Below are 23,548 nucleotides of genomic sequence, written 5' to 3'. Positions count from 1 at the left end.
ATCTGTTTATTTATTCAGTGTCAATAAATTACCTTAATTTCATTAGACATGAAAAAAATAGAAATATTCCTTAATAATTTTATGTTATAATGTTCGTTTTACATTTTTCAAAACAATAAAACACATTTATTTTTATGTTAAAATGCCTGAAAAATAAAAACATCAATGTGGATCATGAGTTTTGGGCCCCACTGTATAAAAAAAAAGTGTGTGTGTGTGTGTGTGTGTGTATATGTATATGTATATATATATAATGAATGATGTAAACATAAAAAAAGACTGGCCTGTGTCGGGATTATTAAAGCTTTTAATTAAGTGCCATTAATATGTCAAAGTGCCTAATAGAGCTAATGTGATGTAACTTTTATTATATGGCGGTCGCTGATGGGCAGCGACGTTCAGTCACCATCTGAAACACTGAAAACGAGATGCGACTGCTGCATTTCAGGAGCATTTCGGCTTATTTTCAGCTCAGATGTAATAGAGAGACGTATTGCATCATAAAAGGTGAACGACTAAGTTTTTTCCATCTATTGTCCTTTTGAACAACAGAACCATTGAGTGTTGTATTTTTTCCTCTTCGAGTGATATTTATACATTTCTAAAGACATGACAGCTTGTGTAGATTAGGCGGACGTCTCAAGGGTCGTGAGAATCGTCTATTTTATCCTTCTTTCCGTCGGTTTCTCCCTCGCCGGTGTCGCTGCCGTCGCGCCGTCTCTTGCGGTTTCGAGCTCCGGCCTTTGAGACCGGCAGTGAGCCCATGCCGAGGACTTTATGGATCTGACGGAAAGCCAGCAGTCGTAGCGCGTGCTGAAAAACAAAGACATGTCGCTTTCAGAATAAGCATGGATCACGCAAATGGAAATGTTGGCTAGTCGAGCCTCGTTTAGTACCTGGGCACTAGCGGTCACGTCCTCCCGAGCTTGTTTCGACATGTTTCCCAGAGCGTCAGTTTGACCTTTCTCACACGGGTCAAGAAGACCTGGACCATCTGAGGGGTGGACAGACAGTTAAATAATATAAATGTAAGTGCACACGGGTTAAAAAACGTTTTGCGAAAGATGCATTTGTGATGTATTTTAATAGTTAGAAGGTAACTACTGCATCTCACCCAGTGTTGTTTTTAACTAAATCTAAAACGATTAAAAATCGTTTTTGTTAAGTGAAATAAAGCCGAAATAAAACTAAATATAAATGTTACATTTAAAATTCGAAACGCAAGTAAAATTAAATGTAAGTGCACACGGGTTAAAAAACGTTTTGCGAAAGATGCATTTGTGATGTATTTTAATAGTTAGTTATATATATATATATATATATATATAAATTAAACTAAGACCTGGCAGGATAATCCCGGTGGCGATGCATTCGAGGACCCTCCGTAGAGCTTCTCCAGGACTGAGTGGACCTGATGCACTACTAATGGCTTTTTCCACAAGCAGCTCCATGGCCTTTGCGAAAGAAAACACAAACCAGTTAGTTAATATGATCATGACTGGCTAAAGCAAAAAACACTGTTAGCAAACAAAGCTAACTGACCCAGTCGGGCATCTTGCCCCAGGCAGGTATGCGCTGACACAGATCCCGCAGAACCCGAATAATGATGACGCAAGACTGAAGACCGTTCGCCCGAGCCTGTGGACGAAACTCATTAATATGCAACAATCACAGCTAACAGCAGCACTTCAGTTAACAACACAAATTTAAATGTTAAACGATAATGCTAATGCTACTAAAATTATTCAACGGTTGAGTCTAAGACCAGAATCATACTCTACGTAAGTTCGCAAACACTCAGCCTTTGTATCGCAAGTGCACGGTTCCATTGTACACGCTTAACTACAAATTTAGATAGTTAGCTAGCTAACATGCTAACCAGTTGACGATAAACTAAACAGACTTGCTCTGCGGTATTCTTTTCAAATAGTTTCTCCTGAAAATGAAAAATAATCGCTGAAGAAAAGTTCACGTTAATGTCCTTTACAGCACCCCTTGTGGCAATACTGAAAATAAGATGCACTAGCAATGCGTTCCGACATATTCATATTAAAGAAATCAAACTTGTGTTGATAGAAGCAATAAATACTTGTATACGGTATGATTGGGGTTTAGGCAAAAGTCAGTACCATGTCGGTTAACTACGTGTAGATTTCCCAATAGCGATTTTTAAAAAAAGTTAATTTAGTGCTTAAATAATACTTAAAAAAATTTATCTACCTTTAGCTACCTTTTGCTAGTAGCTTGAAGAGCAGCAACTCATTTTTCAGAAATATTTTTTTATGCATGCCTAACTCAACTACGTTAATATAATTTCCTGTAGCTATGTAAAGCATAACAATGACGCAAGACTGAAGACCGTTAGCATAAGCCTGTGGATAAAACGCAATACGCGAGCAACAGTTAATAAAAACTGTAAATGCTAATGCTAAAATGTTACTAAAATTAAACAACCGTGAGTCTAAGACCAAAAGCATACTCTACAGAAGTATGTGAATACACAGTTCCATTGCACATGCTTAACTACAACTTATTAGTCAAGTAATTAGCTAGCTAACATGCTAGCCACTTGCCAATCAACTTAGCTGACTTGCTCTGCGATATTCCATTCCAAAGCTTGGTAATGAAAGAGAAAACTGACTGTAGAAGAAAAAAAGTCTATGCTAATGACCACTATAGTGCCCCTTGTGGCAATACTGAAAATAAGATGCACTAGTATTGCATTACTAATTGTGTTCCGACACATTTAGAAACTCAACTACGAATGAAGTCAGCCTTACGTTGATAAAAGCGACACTTACATAGAGTATGATTCAGATTTAAGCGAAAGTGAATAGCATGTTGGTAGCTAAATTACGCTTTCTCAATAACGATTTTTTTAGCTATCAAGTCAATTGTGTGTTTAAATACTTCTTCAAACCTTAAAAAAATTCACTATATTCAAGCTACTTTTCGCTAGTAACTTTGTAGAATAGCTACTACTTTTTCAGAAAGATTTTTTTTACTTTTTGCCTAATGTAACAATGCTACAATTTAACAATGTAACTATGTTAAATTATGAGTTGCTTGTAGCATAGCAAAATATAATTACAAAGGAGCTTCTCCGACACTTTTCACAAGGTTACAGATAACGTGTCTACTGCCATAAAATATTAAAGGGTTAGTTCACCCAAAAATGAAATTAGGCTGTATTTTACTCACCCCCGAAGCACCCTAGGTGTATATGACTTTTTCAGACGAATCCAGTCAGAGTTACATAAAAAATTATCCTGACTATTCCAAGCTCTATCATTGCAGTCAGTGGGTATTGCAGTGCTTCAGTCCAAAAGAAGTTAAATAAAAATCGTCTATCCATAAAATAATAAAACAAAGTGTCTCACATGGCTCCGGGGGGTGAACAAAGGCCTCCAGTAGCAAATCGATGCATTTTTGTAAGAAAAATATCCATATTCAAAACATAATAATCACTTTAATGTAGCTTGCGCCAGCAGTTGTACAAAGAAGCAGCTCCGGAAGCATGACGTATGAGGTCAGCATTGCGCATGCGCCGGTGAGTCTCGTGAAAACCAATGTTTGTTTACAGGAGCAAAGGAAGCAAAGCTTCCTTACTTTAGCAAAGGAAAACCAGTCTCTCCTCTTGGCTTATAACGAAATCCTTTGACATTCTTCTTTACAAATCCTCGTTATCCATAAAATAATAAAACAAAGTGTCTCACATGGCTCCGGGGGGTGAACAAAGGCCTCCAGTAGCAAATCGATGCATTTTTGTAAGAAAAATATCCATATTCAAAACTTAATAATCACTTGAATCTAGCTTGCACCAACAGTTGTACACAGAAGCAGCTCCGGAAGCATGACGTATGAGGTCAGCATTGCGCATGCGCCGGTGAGTCTCGTGAAAACCAATGTTTGTTTACAGGAGCAAAGGAAGCAAAGCTTCCTTACTTTAGCAAAGGAAAACCAGTCTCTCCTCTTGGCTTATAACGAAATCCTTTGACATTCTTCTTTACAAATCCTCGTTTTGTACTTCTAATTAGTGACCGTTGTTTTGTTTTGATCTCTCCTTGTGCTTCCGTGTTCGTCACTTCTGAGCGGTGCATGTGCAAAGCCAACATCTTACGTCATCCGCCCGGAGCTGCTTCCGTGTACAACAGTGCGCGCAAGCTAGATTAAAGTGATTATTACGTTTTAAATATGGTTATTTTCTTACAAAAACACATCGATTCGCTACAGGAGGACTTTGTTCACCCCCCGGAGCCGTGCGAGACTTTTTTTTTTTATGGATAGGCGCTTTTTATTTAACTTCTTTTGGACTGAAGCACTGCAACACCCACTGACTGCAATGATAGAGCTTGGAATAGCCAGGACCATTTTTAATATAACTCCGACTGGATTCGTCTGAAAGAAGAAAGTTTCAATATATACAGAAATATACACCTAGGATGCCTCGGGGGTGAGTAAAACACAGCCTAATTTTCATTTTTGGGTGAACTAAACCTTTAAATACAATTCAAACGTATCCTAAATTAGTAATTGTAAACTTTCGAAGCCCCTTGTTTTGTTAGTTTTTTTTTTTTTTTTACCTGAAACCATTTAGCATGTCGCAGAGCCGCTAAATACTCAAGGCACTTGGTCCTGCCGAGAACATCAGGAGGGTCTTTCTCTGAGGCTGCAAGGGCACATGTAGGAAACGTTGTCAATTGTATTTAATGATTTAGCAATCGTAAGAAAACGTAAGTAGATCTTGTTGATATAAAATTATTGATTAAATGACAGAGTTTTTTAGGGTATTTGTGGCAATAGGCTGTGTTAATGTGATCATTACAACACACGTCAAAACAAAGTGACAACACTGAAACATCACAAAACGAGGGGTTTTCCGCACGTCCGGGTTCCTAAAAAAACTGTTGCAATGTTATGCAAAAGATGTAGATGGAAAATATTACTGCTTCGGTCTGTTAATGCATGATTAACAAACCCAAACAGGACAAGTGTGGAGAACCACTTTGTTTTTTTTTGGTTGTTTGAAAGAAATAGAATTGAGCATATCGTTAACAAAATAAAACAACAACGACCTCAGGTTACAAGTCGGAATTTCAGAGGCTTTTGAGATCACGGTTCAGAAACTTCAGGATGAGAGGATGAAATTGTTTTAGGCCACATGGTGGATGATAAAATCCATTTTCTCCAATGTTAAATACTAATAATAAAACTGTAGTTTAGGTTTTGTCTTATTTATAGACACAAAACACCAAAATGTTGCTAAATGTTGTAACTATTGTGAAACTATTCGTACATTGTCAGTCCCAAAATATTAAAGTGGCCGCATTGTTTGATTATGTACAGGGGTGACAAACGTATTTTACAACTGAATTTCTGCATTAAGAAAGAGCTTGTTTTTACCAAGCAATTTTTATTTTTTAACCAAGAAAATTAATGAATTTACTCAAAAAAATTCAGGTACTTAAAAGCAAATTGACATAATATTTGCATAGCATACAGAAAAAGTAACCAAAACAACTAGTTGCGAATTCAGAAACGTAATTATGACAAATTAACGTAATTAATAATTACAAGTGGCAGTTTAATGAGCATAAACAACACTTGCTATAATATAGTGAGAAACACTTTTTTTAACTATTAAAAATAATAAAAGTGTAATAAATGAATATAATATAAAAATTTAAATTAAAATGTAATAAAATAGAAATTAATTTAAAATTAATAATTACAATAAAATTAATTAACAATTTTAATAATAAATTGTTACTAAGCCACCGTTAATTGTTAGAAACTGTTTCTTAACATGAAAATGTCAAGAATCACAATTTTGCGTGATGTGGGATCGACTGTTTTCTGTACACGCGCAAAAATAAATGCGATTGTCACTCCCAAGACTTTACATCAATCACTGCCACATTTATATACACATGAACAACTTGGCCTGAAAAAAAGCTAAACCTCTCTCATCCTGAAGTGCTCATGTATCTTACAACACAACTTGTACAATATTGCGCCACAGTGGTAAAGAAAGGTCAGAGATCCTGTTTTTGATTCCTTAAAACGCTTTCAAAAAGCAACGCAAAAGGTTTTTTAAGGTATCTAATATTTTGATACTTAATTTCCATGATCTAAATATTCTTAAAAGTTAAAAGATTGTCATTTGGAAGTGTGTAGGCCTTCTTGCATTATTATGCCGTTACATTATCATTATATATTCAGTGGCATAAAACGGTCTTTAAAATGACAATAATATCGCTTATCGCAATTATTTCTGGGGCAATATATCGCACAACAAAAAGCTGTTATCGTGACAGGCCTAATCAGATTTGGTCTGGTCAGTTTTTGTCTGAAATGTGATTGTGTGTATTTACCAAAAGGGACGGCACCGGCATGCTGGGCCGGCCCATGAGAGGAGGCGGGGCCATTCGGTGTCTCATCTCCACCCAGTATAACTGCTCCTCCTCCATTCTCCTCCAGTACATATCCTCCTCATACCTCCAGCTGGACGACACATGGAAACGTGAATATTAAAAGTTACAAATAATGCCATCGTAACCAACACACTCCACATTCAGTGTAACAAAAGGATGAGAATTATTATATTCAATTTTAGAAAAATGTACTCAATTTTTTTAAAGAGTGCCAAACTATAAGCATCAATCATATGAGATAATCAACCATTATTCCACAATAGGCATACTCTAGTTTATTATATAAATAATTATTTGTTCAGTTTAATAATTCTATTAATATACAAAAATATACATACATATATTTATACACAAAAATGGCTATTTAATGATAATTATATCATGAAAGAAATTTGTTTTATTTAGTGTATAAAAATTTATCCATTTTTCTTTGAGACCATAAAGTTAAAAATAAATAAATAAATAAATAAATCTAATTATATGAAGAAATTTTCACTGGGCAAGTATTTAATTTACTGTTATATTTTTTTGTTATTTTATGAATTTAATCATTATTAATATATACAGAAACATACTTGCATTAAAATTTAAAAAAAAATAGCATACAATGTTTTGTTTTCTTTCTTTCTCAGGGTGACGTCTTACCTTGTACTGCAGCCGGTGTCTCCGTCCCTTCAGGTGCATATCTTTAGCGTTGGGATCGTTGAAGCTGCATTCACACAGTTTACAGTGAAAGCGAATCACCTTTCCCTCGTCATTTCGAATCTGTATAGGAAAAAAAGGAAAAAATAAAAATCACAATTCAGAGACTTTAATCCCTCAACAGAATGACAAATACCCAATTATCCTAGAATGTCACACATTTACTAGAAGAAATCCTTTTGATTCAGACTGATTTGCTAATATGATTTGCGAATCAATTTGACTGATTCATTGGGTAAAAAAAAAAAAAGACAGATTCACTGTTTTTGTTCAAGTTTTGCTCAATACATTATTGCAAATAATGAAATAATTTGACTGAACGGTCTCACCTCTTCAACATAATCGTGTCCCACAGGCTGAATGTCTCCTTGAGCTCCAGTACCATCACCATCCTCATCTTCACTCAAAGCGTCCGTCTTCACTACAGACGGCTTCACCTCCTCCAGCTTTACCAGAGCTGGTGTGGAAGTTCTGCTGCCTGGAGAGAAACGGATATTAGGGAATTTACTATATTTCATGTTTCAGTAAGATGGCTGTTCATAACGTAACCATGCTACCAAAATGTTTATGTTGTGCAGGGTTTGTTGTACGATTACATCTACATCTATTAGCTCATAGCCTGTTGTTATCTACATAAAGCAAAAAGACTGAGCAGACTTCTGTGTTGATGTCATGTTACATTCTGAAAAACGCATTGCATCAACATGACATCTGAAATGTGTACGAGGAGATTTTTCTTCTGCAAGGCAGGATGTAAATAATCTATTCCCATCCTGTGGGTTTTGTGAGTGATACACTAAAGAGGAAATATCATCTATTTCTGCGATCAGTGTGACCACTGACAGCGTAAGTACTGGTGAAATTAAGATAAGAAGGTGAAATTAATCGCAGAAGAAAACTATAATCTCTACACTGGAAACCTCAGGGATTTTGTGTGACCAAAACTAAGCTTAAACACATTGTGCTTCATTTATGTGCAAACAGGCCTTATAAACATTGTAAACAAATTTAGGTGTAAATTGCTCATAAAACTGTTAACATTTGTTAAAATTAGTTTTAACATTTATTAATCTCTGTTAAATGTTAGTTATTAAAAATAGAGTTTAATATAAGAATCTTTTCACATGCATTAACTATTGATCAAACAAACAACTTTTGATTTAAAAACATTTATTACAAAATGTTAGTTCATACCAAATAATGTATTTAACAAATGCGACCTTGTGAAGTTTTACCAACATTTCTTAAATACATTTGCACAAAATCTGAAAAATTCTTATGTAAATCAGTCGTAAACCAATTTTTGCTTAAATTGTTGCAATTGCATGATTGCACAAACTTATATTCGCAAACAACTCATGCAAGGATAGTTTTACGTATTATTTACACAGAAAGTTAAACAAATGACGCCAAATAAGTTTAGTACGAATTCATCAATCAATTGTAAAACTGTTATGTATCGAAAATATGACTGAATTTGTGTAATTTATTCTTACATAAAAAAAATCGTAAATAATTACTAAAATCATCGTTACGTAAACTGTCACAACTGCACATGTATTTATAAAACATTCACATAAGCTCCGATGTAAATGTCGCAAATGCGAACAAATTCCTTTTAATCGTTCAGTAGTTTTATACTACAGACTTGTGCAATTGTGACAATACTAAGTAATTCGCAAAACCATTCTTGTCAGTTCTCATAATTGCGAACAATTTCTGCGCAAGTCATTCGCAAAGTTAATTGTTTTGAAAACAGATAGTAGTTTGAATGATTTACACAGAAATTCATTCTGCTCACGCTTTACGAAAAAAGCCCTAAATCATTATGTAAACCGTCTCAACAGCAAAACGAATTTATAATTCACATAATCTCCCATGTAACTGTTGCAAGTGCGAACAAATTCCTTTTAATCATTCAGAAAACTTGTTTTATACTACAAACTTGTGCAATTACGAAGACTACGTAAATAATTCAAAAAAAGCATTCGTGTGTAAATTTTCATAAATGCGAAAAATTTCTGCACTAGTCATTCGTAAAATTAATTGTTTTGAAAACAGATAGTAGCCCGGATGATTTACACCAAAATTCCACAGAAATTCATTCTGCTCACGCTTTACGAAAAAAGCCCTAAATCATTATGTAAACCGTCTCAACAGCAAAACGAATTTATAATTCACATAATCTCCCATGTAACTGTTGCAAGTGCGAACAAATTCCTTTTAATCATTCAGAAAACTTGTTTTATACTACAAACTTGTGCAATTACGAAGACTATGTAAATAATTCAAAAAAGCATTCGTGTGTAAATTTTCGTAAATGCGAAAAATTTCTGCACTACTCATTGTTTTGAAAACAGATAGTAGCCCGGATGATTTACACCAAAATTAGTTCCGTTCACGTTTCACGAAAAAAGGTCCTAAATCATTATGTAAAGTGTCGGAACTGCAAATACATTTTTAATAAACTCACACAAACTCCAATGTAAATGTCACAAATGCAAACAAATTTAATTTAGTCATTTTGAAAACTTGCTTTATATTATCTACTTGTGCAACTGCAAAAAATATATAATTCACAAACCCACTCGTGTAAATTCTCATTCTCGCCAAAATTTTTATTGGAATTAGAATTTTTATTTTTTTTATGTTTTATAACAGTGTTCCGAATGATTTACAGAGAAATTCATTATGCTAACATTTAACGAAAAGGTCCTATAAGGTCACTCACCGATAATGGCAACTTTAGCAGTGGCGTGTTTTTTCGCAAGAGACGCCGTGAGTTTGGAAGGAGCCAGCGTCTTCTGCGCCACCGATGTAGGGGTGGGAGCGGTTGTCGCCGCTGTCTTGCTAGTGGTCATTGTCACGGCAACAGGGGCAGAGCTCACGAAAACGGGCTCCGTTGAAGGGATGGGTTTGCCAAGTTTGGTGTGCAACTTTACCACCTGAGGAAAAGTTTGATAGCAGTTGCATTTCAACGAAAAGATTCAAAGATGTCAACAAAGCTGCTACACCAAAACATGTCGAAAAGCCCAAGAGCACTGAAATGGCCAAATTAACCAATCATGGCATTTAACGAACCTTCTGGTGCTTGGATCCCCGGATGTGTGCAGCGTAAGCATCGGCGCCGGTGCATGAGACGTCACACAATTCACAGCGCAGCTGCGTCTGGACTCCACGAGGTCCGTTGGACACCTGACTGCCGCTCTTCTGAGCCGCCTCTTTCTTCTTGTGCTTCTGTCCTTCCAGATGTTCTCGATACGTCTGCAGAAGAGCACAGGATCACGAGTCAAAGAAATACGTTTGCTAGTACTTTCCACTAAATGTGGGAAACTTTAAGGCAAGACACTACAGGCAAAAACATTTTGCTTTTTTCAATGCACTGGTCAGTTGAGAATTTGGGCTATTTGGCTTTTCATAACACATTGTTGAAAAGTGGAAACAAAACATCCAAAATAATTTTTATTTTATTATATTGCACTTTAACTATATGCATCTATAGATTTCAATTACAACACATATCTTTAAAGTCTGTCTTCTACAAATGAGTTTCTCAACTTTAGTAGAACTTACATACTCCAAATTTTACAGTTATATTCTCATCTATAATCTGAATATTTTTACTGAGGGTTTTTTTTTTTTTTACAACATTTTATTTCTAAAAACATGGTGAAATTTACCTTATTTCTTGCTGTTGACAGTATTTTTTTATTTATGGAATGATAAAGAGAGATATTCAAAATCCCTTCTGTAGAAACCTTTGACTCTAATATGTCAACAACAAAAAAACATCTATTCTCTCTGGCTTTTAACTATAGCCGATTTATTGTGTGGTTGTTGGTCTTCTTTTAGTTCTTTAGGCTCATTTTTGTATGTTTTATTGGCTGTTTTTGGACTTACTGTATAGCACATTGGTCAACAATTGTTGCATTTAAAGGAATAGTTCAGCAAAAAAAGGACAATTTTCTGATTATATACATACATCTATGCATCTTGAATGGCCTGGGGCTTTCTTTCTTCGGCCGAAGAGAATTTAAGGTTTTGGAGGAAAACATTCCACTATAGATTATAATTCCAATACATATCTTTAAATGCCGTTTTCTCAAAATGAGTTTTTTCCTCGATTTCAGCAGCACACACCAAATTTTACAGTTTTATTCCCAACTATATCCTTAAGATAAGAGGGGTTTGTTCATTTATCATTCGCCTGATTTTTGTTAAACATAACAGTTTAGAAAACTTGTAATACAAAAACGGGCAAAAAGGCAGGAGCTGGTTGCTGAAACCACGCCCACCTAGCTCGACGGTGGTGACAGCAGCGGCAATCCACCTGTCACTCAAGTGGCCACGCCCTTAATTATGCAGAACTTTAAGGCTTAATATCATTTAAACAAATGAGTTATAAAAAAATCCACCCCCATCACAGTTGTCATGAAGGGCAAAATTAGCTATATAGACCAAAATAATTTTTTGAACCAGACTGTAAACATGTTTTTTTCTGCTGTAAAGTTGGGCATTTTAAGATGAGGAGTCTATGGGACTGACTCCTTTTGCAGCCAGTTGACGAATTACAGTTTAAGTCACTTCCGTGTTGGCTTCACGAGAGAGAGCGGGAGGTTGCCGCTTGCTTCTAACGCGATACCCCAACACTGCCCCTCAGTAAAAATCTTCAGAATACAGATGCTTGGTGTAAGTGCTACTGAAGCACAGGAAAAAGAAATTGGCCTTTAAAGATATGAATTAAAATTTAAGTCTACAATAGATTGGTAACAATCATCTGACACATAAATATATATATTGAACCGTTGGAAATGGTGTACGGTGAGCACCATTCACTTGTGTTAAAAAGAGAAAAATCCAGGAATATTTCTCTCTAAAACGTTAAGTTCTCTTCGGCTGAAAGAAAGAAAGACCAATGCATCTTGGATGGCTTGAAGGTGAGTGAATTATCAGGAAAGTTTCATTTTTGGGTGAAGTTGAATGTGGAGTTCATGCAAACGCTCACCTGCGGACCGGCACAGCTTATCTTGCAGATATCGCAATAGTGCAGCTGTGGCTGTTTGGGCGGCCCTTTGGGTTTTTGGATTTTGCTCTGGTGGAAAATGGGTTTCTTGTATGCATTGCCGGTGGGGGTGGTGATTGCGCCACTCCCGGTGTTGCTCCAAGAGGAGTTGGTGAGCTGTTTTGGAAGTTGTTGCGTCTGCTGCGGTGGTGGCGGCTGTGGCGGCTGCTGGAGGGGCGGTGGAGGTTGAGGCTGCGGGGGCACCATCTGCGCCGGCTGGAAGTACGACGGCGCGGATGTGTAACCGCTAGACTCATAGCTGGAATAGCTGAGACCAACTGAAGCAACAAAGAAAGCAACACAGTTAGACGATACGCTGGCGGCTATTTGTGGTGTATAAATCTGAATCAGCGGCGGCCATACCGGAGTAAGACGTAGCAGCTGTGGAGCTGAAGGAAGAACTGGGGGTGTAGGTGGATATGGGGGCTGGAGTTTGCTGTACGCTGGTTGATGTTGGGTAGATGGTGTAGCTAGAGGACACAGAGCTAGACAGACAGACAGGTAGATAGATAGACAGACAGACAGACAGACAGAGAGATATATAGAAAGACAGACAGAGATAGATAGATAGATAGACAGACAGACAGAGAGATATATAGAAAGATAGATAGATAGATAGACAGACAGACAGGTAGATAGATAGATAGACAGACAGACAGACAGACAGACAGAGAGATATATAGAAAGACAGACAGAGATAGATAGATAGATAGATAGATAGATAGATAGGTAGATAGATAGATAGACAGACAGACAGACAGACAGACAGAGAGATATATAGAAAGACAGACAGAGATAGATAGATAGATAGATAGATAGACAGACAGACAGACAGAAAAGATAGAAGAAAATATAAGTAGGTCGATAGAAAAATCGGTAGATACAGTAGGTAGATAGTTAGATCAGTAGGTAGGAAGATAGCTGTTCCATTTATTGATCCATGGCTTTCAGATGATACACCCATCGCCTCAGCCAAAGCGCCTCCTGCTGACAGCGACACTGATGGAGAAGGTGTGGACGGGACGGGTGTCAACGGGCGTTTGTGGAGGACCGTGATCATTGGTGAACAGGAACATCGGATCGACATGCAGGTCATACGGCCCTATCTGCACGTCATATCGCATGGAGGTATGTCACGCTTCAGAATCAATGTTTATGCAGTTTATATAATCTCTGCTGTGTCCTGAAGTCACTTCTTCTCTGTTCTTTAGGGTACTATGGCGAAGGCTTGAATGCCATCATTGTGTTCACGGCTTGTTACCTTCCTGACAGCAGCTGCCCAGATTACCATTACCTGATGGAAAACCTCTTTCTGTGAGGAAATGAAAATACTTGACTTAGCAAGCACAGCTAAGCCAGACTGTACAATCTGATTTTCTTATATGGCTTCTCTTCACATATTCACACCGTCTGTTCCTCAGGTATGTGGTGAGCAGTCTGGAGATGCTGGTGGCTGAGGATTACCTGATCATCTACATGAATGGAGGAACGCCGCGGAGTAAGATGCCTGGCATTAGCTGGCTCAAGAAGTGCTATCAGATGATCGACAGAAGGTATGGACATAGTCATCACTTTTATGCAAATGGGTTTTTTAAGAAAATGAGATAAACATCTTCAATCTTCATCCTCAGACTGAGGAAAAACCTGAAATCTCTGATTATCGCTCATCCGTCCTGGTTTATCCGGACTGTCATCGCAATTTCCAAACCCTTCATCAGGTAAACATATTATTCAACAAGAGAATGGAAATGAAATTTGAAATTGATTAAATAAAATCATGTACTTATTGAAAAGTCACTGAAAAAGCTAAAATATTGGTCAATTAATCTGATGACTATATTGCATTATATATATAACTTTATTTGTTTTTTAATATATAAAATAAAAATATAAAACATTATAGCCTACCACATAGAAATAAATTCTCATAAATTAACTAAAAGTGCATGGACAATTATTTACAGTTCATTATGCAAGGCTCATCAATGATATTTTATCCTCTACAGCGTGAAGTTCATGAATAAGATCTGTTATGTGCACAGTCTGGAAGAGCTGGAAAAGATTGTTCCTATGGATCATATCCAGATCCCAGAGTGTGTCTTACAGTAAGAAGATTTCAAACATACAAACATATGTTACCCTTTTTTTTACCAGTTTACCCGTTTTTAAGATCAAATTGTCTTTTTTGCAGATTTGAAGAGGGAAGAGTGAACGCTAGAAAAGAGAGGTAATCACCAAACTCCTCAAAATTGGCTTATTGGACACCTATTAGATAATGCTTTGACAAACTGGAAGAGACCAGCAACTCCCAATTTACCCAGAATGCTCTTCTCTTTGTAGAATGGAGCAGGAACAGAAAGAGCAGCAGCATCAAGACCAGCAACAGAAGCCAGTCAATCCAGACACGTGAGCAAACAAACCAAACGCATTATTATGCATGTTTTCGTTTTGCTGCATAAAATAACTGCACAACTCTCTGCCTCCAGGACAACAGCGATTGAAGAACCTGGACTCTGAGCGGACGAGCTTGAATGTTTTTTTTGTTCATTTTTCATATTGCCAAACTATATATTAATATGCATATCAGACGACTCGAAACTGGTCTCAGATCAGCAACAAAGTGGAAACTTTAATCAAAAGTTGGAGGGTGAGAAGGCCAGCTGCTCTCGCTTTCCTCTGCAAAGGCACAATTTTAAAAAAGCATCTCCAAATCCACCAACAGATGGCACTACGCACAGAGAAATGTCACTGTTTTCCCCGGTAGCAGGATGACCATTGTGCACTGTAGCCTCTTTGCAGTTATCGCTTTTTTAAATAGGCTGTTCCCTGCTTTCTGACCCTTGAGAATGTCGTATAACCTGCCTTTAATAGACGGGTGTGTCCGCTCAGGATTCGATTGCTGGTGCATGTTGATTTCCAAGCATCTCTGTGCTTCTCTGTGTGTATGCGCCCAAATCAAATGTAACTGTTTTCCATTATGTTTGCCTGGAATCCTTTCTTTTATGTTTTTTTTTTATGTTTTAACTTCTTTCATCTGTTTAATGACCAGCTTTTGTAAATAATAAGTGCCAGTCATCTCTGAAAACATTTAGCCATTAGCCGTACTTTTATGTTGCCTTATGTTTGGTTCAAAATTAAACATTCTGCTGTATGTATGACTACAATATTGATTTGCTTTTGTCTTTTCTTGATCTTTATATCCAGTGCTGAATAGTAACTGATTACATGTAATCTGGATTACCTAATCATATTTTAGTAAGTGTTTTTATTTTGATTGTTGTTATTTTAAAAATATTTATTTTAATTTTAATTTTTTATGATTTAATTATTAGCTTTTTTCATTAAGCTCATGAACCCCCTTTAGTTCCTTCATGAACCCGTTTGGGAAACCTTGACATAATGTAATGTTTAATGCATTTCATTTTGTTTATTACAATGAATGGACTTTTTTTTTTCTTTGTAATTTTATATGGTACAAGATTATCCTATTTAAATGTGATAGTCAAAAATAGTAATCTAAAAGTAATCTGATTATCTAAAATGTATATGTAATGGATTATGTTACTAAATACAATTTTTGTCATGTACATTGGAATCTACCCAGCACTGTTTATATCTGACTTACTAATAATATTATGTTCTGAAAGCTAATTTATGAAAGAAAAACATTTATTTCTTAAATTCAGAAAAAAGGTGGAACTTTACCTCTCAACATCCTATCAAACAAATCAAGCACCAGATTTCAAGGAAGAGTTGTGTAGACGTCTTCCATCCAGTCACAAGAAAGTTATTTTCGTATTTCCATGATGTGACAGACTATTCCTGTATGTATGTGACCATTATACCAGCATTGACCTCGGAGTCACACTCTCTTTGACCTAAATAAAGAATGACCCTCGGTGTCATGGACACTTGGAAATGGGAAACAACTCTACAGCCATAAATTCGACACTGCTTTGCTTTGACCATAAGCATGTACACCTGTATATTGTAGTTTTAGTCAACAAAATTCAAATGTATATGAATATTTCATATTGATTACCACTGAAAGGCAGTTAGCATGCTTGAAAGACATTACGAATTAAATATTTTACACTGTAAAAGTGTACAAGATATCCTTCCCACATGGTACAAGCGTACGTCTGTGATGTATTAACCGTACCAACGCACCACAAGCAGTGTTGGGGGTAACGCATTACAAGTAACGTGAGTTACGTAATCAGATTACTTTTTCAAGTAACTAGTAAAGTAACGCATTACTTTTTAATTTACAAGAGAATATCTGAGTTACTTTATTTTTACAATTTATTGATTGACAGCTCTCTGGTCCCAATGTTGAGAGAAATCAGATGTTACTGTAGTTCTAAAATAAATATGAATATGCATTAATTCATCTCACTCACACACAAAAAACAGATTCAGTATTCCTCAAAATGAAAATAATGCAACTCAGAATATGACGCAAACCTGCAATAATTAAATGTTAAACAACACAAATATGCTTTATGTATTTAATCCCATTCTATTTGCTTCTGACCTTCGATGATCCAGTTCAACCGTACTAATAAGCACACATTACTCTAGACAAACATCTGTGTCTTATTTTATTGCTGAAGTGTGTTGAAATGTCTTCTTCTGCATTCTACTGTACTTTCCCTTCAGCCTGAGGCGCATTCATTTCACTTTTGGTGTGAAAAGGCTTTTATATTTGCCAAAAATAGAACTTTTTTATTTTAAAAGCAAACAAGCAAGCCCTGTCCAGATTTAAAAAGTAACGCAAAAGTAACGTAACGCATTACTTTCCATAAAAAGTAACTAAGTAACGTGATTAGTTACTTTTTATTGGAGTAACGCAATATTGTAATGCATTACTTTTAAAAGTAACTTTCCCCAACACTGACCACAATGCATGTTTTCCCTGCAAGGATCCCGGAGGATTATTCTGACCCCTTACCTAAATATTTGAGTGTCCATTGAGGATATCCATAAAACACTCGTCTAATCGTCTCTGTCCTTGTCAGCTGGTATTACAGGAAATGTTCTTTTTGTTTGTTTCTTTTAGTGTTGCTAATTTTAATATGTTTTCAAAGAATGGCTCATAGTTATGTAAGATAATCAACTTATTACACTTATTTTTTTCCTTATTTGTTCTAGTTGCGCTAACTTGTACCAGTTTATCTGAATCGTGGAATTCGTGAGAATTCATAGTTACAGCGTGTTCTTTCCTGCGTGAGCCGCGATTGGCTGCCTAGCACGTAAGCCACGCCTTTTCTGTGACGTTTAACTTTGGTTACATCCCCACGTGCAACTCTGTTGTTCTCACATCGCATGATCGCACTAGTGTCTACGGTGATAAAACTGCAAATTTAGCTTGAAGCGGAAATTTTAATCGTACGTTTTTATTTTATTTCTACGTTGTAAAACCCAATCAGGTCGGATACAATGAAGTACATCATTGGAATAGGAGGGTAAGTGGCTTTTTACAATAATATTATACTTAGTTGTAATAGTTACAGTCGAGCCTTGTGGCTTATAATATTTTTAAATGAAGATATATATTATACAAGTAGTAATTTATTACTTACCGTGTTTTAATCTCATTTCTGACGGGGTTGAGTGTTTTTAGAGACTTCAGAGCTTTGAAGCGTGCGAGTTTTTGAGCGGGAGATTTAAAATTGTGAGCGCGCCGAAATGTCTTCGTTTTTAACGGACATTCGCGCCTTAATATATCCAGTCATCTATTAATATTTTTTTTTATTGTGTATTAAGTAAAATAACAGCTTTTAAATTCATTTTTCTTGTTTAGTTGCCATATTTAATGTTATTTGTGATTGTAATGAGTTTGTGCCTCACCACCAATGGCTTTAAGGATGTAAATATTAAAGAAAGTGACTTTAAAGATGTCGAAAGTTGCTGTGTTTAATAATGAAGGAGATTATTATATTGAACACGTGGATAACTAACAGCAATGTAAGCCTGGGCCAGTTTGTTGTCATAAACCATCTGAAGGAATTGGAACTGAGGACCATCCCGCCATTTTTACTTGAATACATTTTTCATATACACGATTAAACAAACTTAAAATACGTTTAGTCGTTCGGCTTTTTGATTCATTTCAGCTCGGGTTTATCATTTTAACCTTCCTTTTTATTTTTTAGTGTGACTAATGGTGGTAAAACCACCCTGACGAACAGATTAATAAAAGCCTTACCAAACTGCTGTGTGGTTCACCAGGATGACTTTTTCAAGGTGAGTTCAACTAAATGTTATATATATTTTTTTTATTTTGGTGTTGGCTCTAAAAAAAATTTAACCATTCCTTTTGATTAAAAAAACTTTAGCTGTACATTTCCCCCTAGTCTTTTCATGTTTAGGTTAGTAATTCAATAATCAGTTGGGTTTTTTATGACTATATTTTATTTGTTGTGCTATTTTAATTGTAGCTTCCTATTCTTGCCTGTTGTAGTACTGCATGCATGGATTAAATAAGTCCAGATTAAATAATAATGACTCTTTACGTTTGCTTTTCCTCTATTTTATTTGATAACTTTCATCTGGCTCCTTGCATAAGGCTGAGGGTCTGTGTATATAACATATTTAAGAACTCAAAAGTGCTGATCCAAAATCAGCTTCCTCCCATTCATCGGGTTATGATGGCCGAGACCTGATTCTAGATCAGCAGTCTGGCTCAAATATACATGACGGCATTTGCTGCAGTGTTTTACTGGTCACTGTTATTTCAGCCGCCGGATCAGATAGCAGTCGGAGAGGATGGCTTTAAACAGTGGGATGGTAAGAATATAAACAGTAGGAGAGTAATAACTCCTCATTCTACGCATCGCCCTCCCATAACAAAGACTTTACGATCCCTCCCAACCCATTTACATTCTCTGTGTGTGGCTTTGCTACAAGTGAATAAAAAATTCAACTTCCATTTTCGAGTTTCAAGCTTGTGCTAAAAGCCTGTGTTCTGCTTTTGTAGTGATCACAGCTTTGGATATGGAGGCCATGGTGAACACCGTCAAGGGCTGGATGGAAAACCCAATCAAATTCGCCCGTTCTCACGGCATCCAGGTGATCCCAGCCATGGAAATGGATGACCCTGAGAGCCAAGTGCACATACTCATCGTAGAAGGGTTTCTGCTGTACAACTACAAGTGAGCGACATATTTAACTTCTGGAGGGCTGAACTGCATGAATGGCAAAGATTAGTTTCTGGGAAAGTTTGGTAGCATGTACTGAACGTATAGGAAGGGACCATCGGGGCATACATGCTGTTCATGTGACGCTCTGCATTGGTGTAGATAAGGAGATGCGCTGAGCTATTGGTGGGCACATGGAACTGTATGTGCTGATTTCTGAGCCGGCTATGTAGAAGTGCTGTAATCAGACTTCACTCGTAGTTTCAGATACGGTGTTCTTTTTAAGGTTATGACCTTTTTATCTTTTTTCTTCTCCAAACAGGCCGTTGCTGGAATTCTTTGACAAATCATATTACATAACCATCCCATACGAGGAGTGCAAGTCAAGGAGAAGGTGTGTTGAAATTGCAATCATACACTCATGATTTGTGCTAAATATGAGCAGCTGAAATAAATGTGTATTTATTTCAGAACAAGGCAATACACCGTCCCCGACCCTCCCGGGCTCTTTGACGGTCACGTGTGGCCCATGTACCTGAAACACAGAGGTGGCATGGAGAACTGTGGTTTGCCGATCGGTACGGTAGACGTCCTTCAGACTTTTGATTTTGTGCTAAAACCACACTATTTTAGATAAACACTCATTTTGTGTCACGTCTACTTTAACAGAATACTTGGACGGCTTGAAAACGAAAGACGAAATCTACAACCAGGTTCACGAAGACATCCACAACACACTCCTGAATCGTTTATAGGTAAGAAAGCCAATCCAGATGTTTGCTGAAATAATTAATTGTATTTGTTTATGCGTCGTCATAAAGGAACTTGTTTTGTTTTGTCTTTCAGCAATAGGAGTTTGCTGCTGATCATCTGTACACTATTGTAAATATCAATCTTACTTGATGTGGCTTTTTTTTAAACATGTAATGGAATGTAACTTAAATACTTGTGGAGGAACCTTTTTTGCATTACCTTTTTTTTGCCGTTGTCTTTCAAAGCACTCCTTGGTGACTTCGTTCTGGAAATAGTCTGTTTACCACAAAAAAAAGAAATGAATTTCTGAAATTTGTTTGTACCTGTGTACCAATAAACATTGTGCTTTGACTTCTTTACATTTGTCAGTCTTTGCATCAGACGTTGCATTTTACTAGCTAGTTTTTTTTTATCATAATACATTTGAATTTTTATTATTTTAAAATGAGTTCTTTGTATACTTTGTCCACTGTGAGCATTTGTTTTAATTGAGTCTAAACAAGGGGAATTTAGAGTTAGTTAAAACACAAATACTGTGAATATGTGAACTTCAGCAAAATAAGAGCTGAATTTCAACAAGACCATTGACTAACGTTCATGGTTTTCCCCTTCTAAAAGTGTCCTAAAACGGTCTTAAAATGATAAATAATCTGCCAAATAACATTCCTTTTCTCCCAAATTAGCTTGCATTTGACCCATGGATTATTTTTATAAAAACATAACCTTTAAATGCATACAGTAATCTCCATGATCAAATAATCATCCTTTTCACTCCAACACAAGTTCCAGCTCAGCTCTACTATATATTGCTGTGTGCAATAAGGCCTATGCTGACGTTCAACCTGCATGAAAACAAACATCGTCTAGACATTTTCCTGAATAAACCTTGAGCTCATGTTTTAAACTGTTGAATGTGCCTATGTGCTTTTAAATAGAGTCCCTTTCTCATGTGACAAATGCCTACACATTCACTTTGAATATTTGTGCAATGAAATAAGTGGAAGGGGAAAGTGAAGACATTCATCGCTATTAGGAGCAATTGTCGTCATTGGGAGATTGGAATGGTTTAAACATTTCGTAGGGCAGATTTTCTTGTGACAATGGCATGACTGAGAAGTTCACGTTATTTAATAAGTTTTATTGGTGAAGAAATAACTATTGTTCACATGCCAGTAATAAACCCTTATGCAGTTAAATAAGAGAACCAATCATATGCAATGATCCGCAATAAAGAAAGACTAGAAAACAAATAGCCTATGGGATTTTTTTTGTCGACTAACTATGCCTTTGCTATTAAGGTGGCACCACATGTAATTTTTTGTATATGGTGTGGTGTGCCTGTTGGTGTATATGTGAAACCTCCAGGAGGAAAAAATGGAAAGAGAAAGAGAAACGCCTCACAACGTACCGCCTTCATCTGTACCTGGACTTATTTAACAGCTTTTGGGAGCAAAAAGTACTGCACTTGCACATGCATCCTGCTCACAAATTAGTCATTTTAAAATGACAAAATATTCATTCATTCTCTTCTTCTCCATACACCTGTGCATCCTGGTGTGTTTGAGCACCACACAGCACCACGGACCCTGGAGACACAAGGTAAAGTGGGAAACTAATGGACAGGTTTACAGTTTACTGAGCACCGGTTCTCAGTATCACACACATTTTTCTGCAAAAAGGAACGCAAGGTTTTTATTGACAAGGCTTATGCCAACATTCTCAAGCAGGATTTTCATGGGACATTTTGCCAATACTAAGATACACACAGTTGGGCATGCGGTGCATTCAAACTCTATGCCAGGGCACAGTCTTGGTATGGATGCAAGACCCTACATGATGTCTGGTTACGCATCTCACATGAGGAATAATAACCAGATGCCTTTGCATGCAACTGCACTTTCTTCTGACGAAGCTCTGCGTCCCCAGCCCATCCAATATGGGACAGCACCGACTGGCACAACTACACTGGAAGCTTCAGGGAGCTCAAGAGCATCAGGACGCCATCATTTAGTTACCAGCACACCAATGCCAAAACAAACATCACCCATTGCAGCTACTGGAAAACCACCCACTATCAATTCTGAGAAGAATCCGCTTCCTCAACTTTCCACTTTGACCGGGAGTAAAATTGCTAATGAATCTAAACTTTCAACAAGAACCAGTTTGGCTGCACCTTCAGCAACTGTTAACAACAGAAATACAGTAAATCCTCCCCTCCAGGGTGCGGAAAGAAGAGGAGGTGACAGTATGACTGGTGATGAACCAACGAATCCTCAAGTAAACTCGTTTTACTATAATCTGCTCCCGTATGGAAGTGTCGATAGATCTCCTCAGAGAGAAACGGGTCATGGTACAAGCTATTTTCATAACGGTAAGACAACATTTTATGCTTTTTAGTCAAAGTGCAAATTACAATGACTTAAAGTAAGTTTCCCTGATAGCACACGTACATCATGGAGACATCTATTTGACATCTGTATTTACATCTGCAAGACATATTTTTTAGAGTGTTTGCTCATCTCCAGTACGTCTATAGGACGTTTCCTATCAGATGTCAAATAGACGTTTAGAAGATGTCTTTAAGATGTTTATAATTTAGAATGCATGTAAAACTGACATCTTAAAGATGTCTATCAGATGTTTGTACACAGCAGATGCTTTCCAGATGAAGCGATCTTTAGCAGACCTCTTGCAGACGCACCTGTGCTATCTGGGTTTATTAAGTAGCGCTAACAGGTTACTCTCACGCACACTTAATCATTGCATTAATTAAGAACTTAATTATTAAGTTCTAAGAATATTTTCCAGGTCTGCCTGATCTCATTCCCGATCCATACTATATCCAAGCAGCATCTTATATCCAGAGAGTTCAGATGTACACATTAAGATGTGCTGCAGAAGAGAACTGCCTCTCCAGGTACTGACTGTTTGGGAACCAAACTACGAAATCAGTAAAGAATTAAAACCTTTAAACCATTTTATACAGAATATTTGCCTTTTTCCTAAAGTTCAGCATACAACTCGAGAGTGAGGGACCTTGATTACAGAGTGCTTCTCAGATTTCCTCAGAGGGTCAAAAATCAAGGCACAGCAGACTTTCTCCCTGTGAAACCACATCATCAGTGGGAATGGCACAGCTGCCATCAGTAGGTTTCTGACAACTTTATGTTCTACAACATTCAGCATTCTCCTTGATTCTACAGAAAGGTAGAAGAAAGGGTGAAGATATTGTTTTATTCTTTAGTGTTAAAGGGGTCCTATTATGCTCTTTTACAAAGTCTTGATTTTGTTTTGGGGGTGTACTAGAACAGGCTCTCATACTAGGTTGTTCAAAAACACATTATTTTTCACATATTTTACATTATTTAAACTCCTCTCTCCCCAGTCTGGCATGAACGGCTCAAATAGTTCCTGAATCAAATGAAGTGCCACCGTCTGAAATACGAAATGAACTT

At 36.8% G+C, this 23,548-nt stretch overlaps 4 protein-coding genes across 4 annotated transcripts in view; 3 read left to right on the top strand and 1 right to left on the bottom strand.

Moving 5' to 3' along the window:
- Nucleotides 1–215: 215 nt before the first annotated feature.
- Nucleotides 216–12,694, bottom strand: LOC107549355 (zinc finger RNA-binding protein-like; the record flags this gene model as incomplete). Its single annotated transcript, XM_016230402.1, has 11 exons — nt 216–813; nt 897–994; nt 1,343–1,454; nt 1,543–1,638; nt 4,584–4,685; nt 7,080–7,199; nt 7,466–7,614; nt 9,868–10,081; nt 10,218–10,400; nt 12,142–12,476; nt 12,562–12,694. Coding segments are annotated over 11 exons (1,716 nt in total), but the record flags the coding sequence as incomplete, so codon positions are not given.
- Nucleotides 12,695–13,091: 397 nt separating this feature from the next.
- Nucleotides 13,092–14,993, top strand: atcaya (ATCAY kinesin light chain interacting caytaxin a; the record flags this gene model as incomplete). Its single annotated transcript, XM_016230401.1, has 8 exons — nt 13,092–13,326; nt 13,410–13,512; nt 13,620–13,751; nt 13,830–13,916; nt 14,205–14,303; nt 14,390–14,425; nt 14,539–14,604; nt 14,685–14,993. Coding segments are annotated over 8 exons (789 nt in total), but the record flags the coding sequence as incomplete, so codon positions are not given.
- Nucleotides 14,994–17,448: 2,455 nt separating this feature from the next.
- Nucleotides 17,449–20,450, top strand: LOC107549391 (nicotinamide riboside kinase 2-like). The gene is made up of 8 exons (XM_016230458.1): nt 17,449–17,666; nt 18,357–18,447; nt 18,942–18,990; nt 19,181–19,355; nt 19,663–19,734; nt 19,812–19,918; nt 20,010–20,095; nt 20,187–20,450. The coding sequence occupies exons 1-7, from the start codon at nt 17,641–17,643 to the stop codon at nt 20,093–20,095; spliced, it is 606 nt and encodes a 201-aa protein (XP_016085944.1). The 5' UTR covers nt 17,449–17,640; the 3' UTR covers nt 20,187–20,450.
- Nucleotides 20,451–21,585: 1,135 nt separating this feature from the next.
- Nucleotides 21,586–23,548, top strand: part of loxl5a (lysyl oxidase-like 5a) — a 6,635-nt gene continuing 4,672 nt past the window's right edge. The window contains exons 1-3 of the mRNA XM_016230441.1: nt 21,586–22,464; nt 22,902–23,010; nt 23,102–23,239. Coding sequence (XP_016085927.1) covers nt 21,597–22,464; nt 22,902–23,010; nt 23,102–23,239 — 1,115 coding nt within the window. The 5' untranslated portion in view covers nt 21,586–21,596. The remainder of the gene's footprint in view (nt 22,465–22,901; nt 23,011–23,101; nt 23,240–23,548) is intronic.

This window comes from Sinocyclocheilus grahami, unplaced genomic scaffold (assembly GCF_001515645.1).
Source record: "Sinocyclocheilus grahami isolate Dianchi unplaced genomic scaffold, SAMN03320097.WGS_v1.1 scaffold370.1, whole genome shotgun sequence".
Taxonomy (NCBI): domain Eukaryota; kingdom Metazoa; phylum Chordata; class Actinopteri; order Cypriniformes; family Cyprinidae; genus Sinocyclocheilus; species Sinocyclocheilus grahami.
This window is presented reverse-complemented; position numbering and strand designations above follow the sequence as displayed.